Source organism: Vigna radiata, unplaced genomic scaffold (assembly GCF_000741045.1).
Source record: "Vigna radiata var. radiata cultivar VC1973A unplaced genomic scaffold, Vradiata_ver6 scaffold_189, whole genome shotgun sequence".
Lineage (NCBI taxonomy): Eukaryota > Viridiplantae > Streptophyta > Magnoliopsida > Fabales > Fabaceae > Vigna > Vigna radiata.
Genome location: NW_014541997.1, coordinates 443,166 through 450,966, shown reverse-complemented (window position 1 = coordinate 450,966; position 7,801 = coordinate 443,166). Strand labels below are relative to the sequence as shown.

General features: G+C 39.2%; 1 protein-coding gene across 1 annotated transcript; it reads left to right on the top strand.

Moving 5' to 3' along the window:
• The first annotated feature begins 1,406 nt into the window (after window positions 1-1,406).
• On the top strand, window positions 1,407-3,490 carry LOC111240734. The gene is made up of 2 exons (XM_022776321.1): window positions 1,407-1,602; window positions 1,815-3,490. The coding sequence occupies exon 2, from the start codon at window positions 1,817-1,819 to the stop codon at window positions 2,372-2,374; it is 558 nt and encodes a 185-aa protein (XP_022632042.1). The 5' UTR covers window positions 1,407-1,602; window positions 1,815-1,816; the 3' UTR covers window positions 2,375-3,490.
• The last annotated feature ends 4,311 nt before the right edge of the window (window positions 3,491-7,801 follow it).

Here is a 7,801-nt window from a genome sequence, read left to right as displayed (position 1 = left end):
TTAAAAGAATTTGGAGAGATGGAGGGAGCATGTGTGGAGGTGTAGGGAGCAACGTCCTTTTAATTTGATGTTAAGCCTGTAAAATGCATACAGACTCAATAAAAAAAAATGCTGGCACGTGAGAAATGGAGAGCTCCTTAATTTCATTTTACAGGAAAAAAAGTGGCCATCCACATGTCAGAGGGGTGCATACGGAAATGGGCTGGACTTCATGCTTCCCCTAATGCACTCCACGCACAAAAGCTTTTGATTTGGACTTTCAATGGGAGAAAGGGGTCACGGTCTATGACATGCTGCAACTGCTGATTTCATTTTTGGGAAAAGAGAGACACACTTTGGAGGGCTAGGGTTCACTTCAGATAAAAAAGAAAAAATCTCATTCCGTTCCAGAGGGACACAGGTAGGCATCATGCATATTCTTTCTCCATTTGAAAAAAGGATACGGATATTCATGGAGTGTTACGATTGAATCACACGGTCGCGGAAAGAGGGCGCTGGTTCTTGGCTGGAAGGAATGGTGTACACTGCTTCTGTCACGTCCAGCATTGATTCTCTCCTTCAGGCGATACACAATAAGCTTCAGAAGGCGTTGGCTATTGCGTCGCAGAGGGCACCGAACCCATGGAGGCTATTATAATCGCCGACGTCCTTCACCACGCCGAGTCCTTCATCACACCACCGATGTAATAGCCGGCACCATCTCCAGTGTGACCATCACGCCGCGTCGCTGTTTAAGGTTTCTTGTCTCCTCCTACTCCTCTGGTCCCAGTGCCACTAGCCTTGTGAACGGTCTAGTCGACGCCCTCCTTGTCAGCGTCCCCCTTGTTGCCATCACTGGGCAACCGACGCCTTCCAAGAAACGCCCATCGTTGATGAAGATCTGAACTTGTGTTGATTGACATACATAAAGATATTCGACAACAGCTCATCTTTCCCAATTGGGATTGACTGATTAGGTTATCTGGTTACATGTCTAGGTTGCCTAAATCTCCTTATGAGAAACATTTGGGGTTTATTGTGAGATTGTAATTTGAAGCCGAGAAATCAATTTGTTATGTAATTGGTGTTTGTTTGAATTCTAGTGAAGAATTGACACGTCTTGTTCAGCTCACTTGGTGTTCATGTTGATGGGCCTCGGTGCTTATCTCCTTGCTGATGAAAATTATCTTCAGATGCTTGGGATATCAAGAAACAGTGGAAAGGAGGTGTCGTCACTGGTGACGCCGTGGACAGCGGTGGGAGATGGCCGTTTAGGTGAAGGCTGGGCTGTGAGTAGTAGAGTTGGGTGTCTCTGATTTCTGCTAATCAAAGAAAGAGACCTTAGTTCTCTGGCATTGGGTGTCGTTGATGAAGTGGGAAATTTCATAGATCCCCTAACGTTTCCGAACTAAGGCAAAGAATTTTGAGCCTGTCATGGGCTTCCTTTCTCTCTTCCTATCACCACGCGCATTCCTATTCACACCCCCTTCCATTGGGCTGAAGCCAGACTGCCATCTCTACAAACAAAAAAGAGGAAGATTGGGCCTCGACAAGCTATTTCACGCTGCACCGTCAATTTAATCATTACACCCCTGGCAGTCTCAACCTTGCTGTGCACTCCTGGTTTTTAATTTCTGCACCTCACTCTTATTGGGCTTGTTGGACTGATTTATTTTTATTGTCTTTGCTTTTATTATTAATTTTGTTTGACATTTGTTTTATTATTATTTGTTTGTTATACTCATTTGTTAATAAAAATTTAAAAATCAAATTAAAATATTTTTTTTTATTTTTAATGAGTTTTCCTTTGGTTTTGTGAATTGTATTTGATGCAGTGATGACCTCCTCATCTGGTAAGAGGATTAAAATCATTGGAAGCAAAAGGAGTGAGCCAGAAAGGTTTTATTCAAACAGGTTTCTCTCTAGAAGACATGAGCAACATCACCCCATTGTCCAAGAAAGACGCCTTTTGATGGAGAGAAAGGAAGGATGGATTCCGGACCTGACTCCACAGTTTGGAGAAGAGATGGAGAGTAGGAACTGGGAGAAGCTAGCCACATACCATGCACCTGCCAATATAGGAGTGGTGAAAGATTTTTACACCAATGCTAAGCCACTAGAGGACTCTCATACTCAGGACTACATGAGTTATACCCGTGGGAAGATTATTAGGTATGATCCTAAGTCAATTAATAGATTTCTAAATATAGAATGGACAGGTGTGCAGTGCCAGTATTCATTGAACGTGCAAAAGGGCACTGATTTTGATGATATAGAGAGCGTGCTTTGTGTGCCAAAATGGCACTTTCATAGGAACCAGAGTGGTGCAACTATTCACATCAAAAGAGCTTATTTGACACCACCCATAGGGGGCAGGTGGCCACGACGAAGATGATTATAGGCATGGATGATACGCCTCTTGCACACCGGTAGACGATGGATGAGTTCAATAATGCGGTGGCATGGCCAGAGGAGCAGGCATAGGGCAGTGGAGCTGGAGCAACTGAACCTCCAGCCATGGATGAGGATGATGAGGAGGATGATGACTTCGAGGACACTGAGGATGGAGAGGAGGAGGATTCCGATACTCGAACTTACCCGTTTTATATTGATAACGATCTGGTACACTTGCCAGGGACTTAACAGACGTCTGGACAAAACTTGCTGGACTAAAGTCTGAATGTGAAAATTGCCACTTGGGAATTAAAGGATTTCAAATGTTTACTGAGTATCTGAACACTCTGAGAAATCCTGATGAAGTCAAAGATTATTCCAGCTATAAAGCAAGAGGAATGAAAGTGGATGATCGACTTGCTATACTAGTCATTTCATGGATTCTAATGCCAAGAGGTGGAAATCATGCACAGGCTACTACTGAGGATTTGCTTTTGCTAAAAGCATTAAAGGAAAACATTTAAGTAAATTGGTCGGTTGCCATATCTGACAACATGATAAAGGTTACTAAACTAGAAGCTGCAAAACTGCCATATTGTGCTTTTATATCAAAGGTTCTTGTTCACTATGGAATAAACTGTGTCAGTGAGTCAAGTAAACCTTGCTCCAGAACAAGCATGATTGACAATGCTACATTGCATCTTATGCAAATGATTGATACTGATGAAGGGTGGACATACAAAATGAAACTTCAAATGAAGAAAACGAGCTGAAGTCTATTCTTAAGAGCAACTACAGAGCAAAATCTGAGTTCGAGAGAATCATGCTGAATGGAATGAAAATGGTGATAAAACTTTTGAAAGAGCAGAAAGCAACACAAAGTCATGAAGAACACCTAGATGATTCTGAAACTGCTGATGGAAGTGGGAAAACTGATGAAGTAGACAGTGATTCTGATGATAGTAACATGATACTTGGTGACTTTGTAAACAAAAAGAAAAAGAAAAATTGACTTGTCTAGAATTTTCTTTTATATATGGCTTGATATGCCATATCTTTTGAGTCTATCTTTTGTTTTGATTTCCTTGTTTCCATTCCATCAATGTAATATCTTTTGCTCAAGGAAATGAAATTAGTCACGTTGAATCAATCCATTTACTTAATCTATTTGAATGATATCTTATATACTGGATGATTGATTCGACTATGCTCTGTTTGAAGTCAATTATGCTTAACCTGTCATGCATCTTTACATATTGACTTCTATTATCATATGATTTAATTCTTGCTTAACCATTATGCTTGATCTAGAAAAGGTTGTTGAAAGGTTTTGCAGGAAGGACATTGCTTTGGACATCTACAATTGGATTTCAACATTTGCAAAAGCAATGCATTCGAATGATGATTTAAAGCATTCGACTGCACCTAAATGGGTTAATAATTCCATTTCTGGAATTTGATTCTATCCTTATTGTTTTCTTAAATCATGTTTAATCTACTATTATCTCTGTTTTTATCTGTTTCAATATTTGTTTTGAGATAATATTGTGAGATTGTTGATGTTTGTATCATTGCATATATATGTGGTTTGATATTCTGACTATGATACAAAACTGTGCTTAAACTGTTGATAAATCTGTGATATTTTGTATTATGCACTTAAATTGATTTTGAAACTCATGCATAATGACATGGGGAGTATCACTGTTTTACACATTGTTTCATCACACACCTACATTTCAAGGGGAGTTAATACTGTATTTTTCTTATGCATCTTTGTGCTTTTCAAATCTGCATAAATATCTGAAGCATTCCTTTTTTGTTAATGCACAAAGGGGGACAAATTTATATGAGTGTATGAGAGCAAGCTTATATGCTTTTTGAAAGGGGAAGAATATTTGTCTCATACTATATTTGCTTGATATTTTTGCTGAATATACAGAGTAATTGAACTGATTGAATTGTTTCTGATATATATTATTACTCTGTCATGTGCTGAATTGTACAAACATGGTTGAGTTATTAATCATGGTTGTGCATCATCAAAAAAGGGCGAGATTATTGAGATTGTTGACAACACAAACTCTATATCAAACTAGTTTTTGATGATGACAACACAATGCTTAACAACAGTACACATGTTGCTACATTACATGTTCGTATACTGATAAACTGTCATATCTGTTAAACATGTTTTTGATGTACTGTGATGTATGTTCCTATGGTTGATTGTGTGATATATTTGTGAACATGCTTGTATTGAAATGTGAAATAAAATGTCTTTGATTAAAGCTCATTTTTGAAAGTAAAAGATCACAAGCACCTTTATGAACTTATATTTGTTGTGACAAAGTTCTAATCCAGTCGAATACACCTATAATGGATTCAACAATGCTAAAATCTTTGTACAGATTTTGTGAACTAGTGTTGTGTGAGATTTTAAGTTGAAAAGAATTTCAAAATGGTTTTTCATGTGTCAGTCGACATTGTATATTGCATATTCGACTGTGTTACTGATCTGTTTGGAATTCTGTTATGCTTACACGCTCCAACGGCTATATTTTTCAAAAGTTAGTTAAGCATTGATGACTTGGTCAACTGTAATAAATGTGTGTTAATTTCTGTTGACTGAGAGCCTATGTGTTGACTGTCTGTTATAACTGTTTTAATACAGTCGACTGGATTAGTAGGCTATTCGACTTAGAAGCAATCTGTTATAATAGAAAACTATAAATAGACAGAACATGAGTTGATTTGTGACTTTTGTGAATCTAACATTTTTATTTTCCTGTTTCAGATTGAATTCTCTGTTTTAACAGCTCCAAGAATTCTCCAAGAAGTTACGATCAAACGCTTAAGCGCTAACGCTGAGGGGAAAATGAAGAATCGTGCCTACCGTTAAGCGCTGAGATCTTCAATTCAATACGGCAGGACACTTGGGTGTCAATGCTGAGCGTCCCACTTGAGTGTCGCACCTGTCGCTGAGCGGTGAAACCAGTGTTGAGCACTGTAGTTGGGCTTGGGCCAAAATTCTGTAATTTTTCATAGCTTATAAATAACCCTCATAATAATTGTAGGGTAATTTTTTGACAAAGAAAGACGACATAAGACCTTCTACACTCCTTAGAGGCGGCTTTTGGATGTGAAAGCTCCAATCTCCCAATTCTAGGGTTTATTCTTCCATTCTTTTCATTCAATTCATCTAGTTTCACCATGCCCATGGTAAACTAAACCCTTTGTTGTTGGGGAACGATGTAATCCTTTTGAAACTCTCTTATATCGAAATTCCTATTTTATTCATATACTTGTATTATCAATACTTTGGGTTTTCTTCTCTGTACTTTAAAGCTTGCATTGTTTAACTCATTCAGTGTCATGATCTTTGATTTTGTCGATACGGGGACGTACGAGAAAATCTAGAACTGAGAAGAATTCTTTTGATCATGAAATATTGACTAGAGATAGTAAACTAGTAATTATAGTAATAAGCTTTTTTCATCGAGAGATCGGGTTTAGAGTAAATTAGAAAGTTGCATTAACATTGATAATAAAGTTGAATATAATAGAAATAGTAGATATAGGAGGGTGGATCAGGATGAAACCGTAAACCCCATCAACTTCATTCATCAATATCTTTATCTGTCAACTGATTTAGCTTTTGCATTTGCATATTTAATTTAAGTCTTTGCATTACGAACTCAAAACTTAATTTTCATTCAAGTCTTATAAAATCTATTCACATGAACGTTTAGGCCTAAGAGTCCCTAGGAAATGATATCTGAACTTACTGTCTATTATTACTTGATACGATCTGGTACACTTGCCAGGGTCTTAACATGTGTATTGTGAGAAAGTTAGGTTTCCAACTCAGTAACCTAACAATTGGTCTGACCTGTTGGATCGATAGAGCGGAGGAAAAGCATGGGGGAAGAAGAGCTAGCGAGGAGGAACGGGAACAACGACTGCCGGATCTGTTTCGAAGGTGCGAGGGATGACTCTCACGTTCCAACGAGCTTTAGGAAGTCGCACCAGGAACCAGCCTAGGAGCTCCAAATGAAGTCGTGATTCCTTCAGTGTTGGGCGCTAACGACGACCACCGGAAAACTCAGAGGAGGAATCGGAAGAGGACGAAGGAGAAATTCGAAGTAGTTGGAGGAAGCGCATTGAACCACCTACATTTGAAGGCACGGATTCCACTGGTTGGATCGCACAGGCAAAGGAATTCTTCGATCTCTAGAGCACGACGGAGAATGAGAAGATGAAGCCATCTCTAGATTCATGGAGGGAGGTTTGGCGAGATATTTGTTTCGCTACTGATGAAGGTTGAAAAACAGTTATTTTCATATGTCAATTTGGACCAAATTACACCCTTTACTACTTGGAATGAGCTCATAATCAAGCAAAACTCAATAAATGAGTCTGGAGAGAGTCAAAAGTTGTTTTTAGCGATTTTATGCTTATTTTGCATTGTTTTGTAGCTAATTTGAGAAAAGTAAGAATGAAGTTGAAGATACAGGTCGTTGACTCAAGAAAAAAGCAGAAAAATGAAGTTTTGAAGAGTCGACGCACCGCCCAACGGCACACTTAAAATGAAGTTTTGAAGTTTTGAAGAGTCGGCGGTCCAGGACAAGGAGTAGACATGGAAAATGTCACTGAGGGAAACCGCCGGGCGCCAGCGATTGCCGTCGGGCGGTGGCAGAAGGATATGGGAAACCGCTGGGCAGTGGCGGCAAGTTATGGGAAACCGCCGNGCGGCACACTTAAACCGCCCGGCGGTGGCACGCTGGACTTGGGCCTGTTTTTGACGCGCTCCTCACCTATAAATACCCCTATTACGAATTCAGAGTCATTCTTTTGACAGGGGAGAACGACCAGACCTAATTTTTCTCTCTAGAGAGGATCTCTTGGATGCTTAGGCTCCTTTTTATCTTTTCTAGGGTTTGCTCTTCCATTCTTCTTCCATTTTTCATCTAGTTTCACCATGTCTATGGTGAACTAAACCGTATTGTTTTTGGGGAAAATAATGTAATCTTTTTATGCTCTCTCTTATTGAAACTATTGAATATTTATATGGTCTCCATATGTTTTGATTGATTATTGTTGGGTTATCATCTGTGCTTAAGGCCTGTATCGTTTAACTCATTCGGTATATTGATGTTTGTCGTTATTGATATGGGGACGTACAGTAATGACATGAGCTGGTGAGTAATCTCTTGGTTTTGCAATACCACCTAGGGATAGGGGTAGAACCATCAATTGCGCCAACTTTTGTTTATAATGTGGCATTAATTACTAGGGGAGGCTGGGAATAGTAAGCCAGTAGTTAATACTAGGCCCTTTTCGCCNAGGGATCGGGTTAAGGGGAGGCTAAGAAAGTCGCATAACAATTGAATCAATCTAATATTCAAGGGAAGTATGTAAGAGAGAG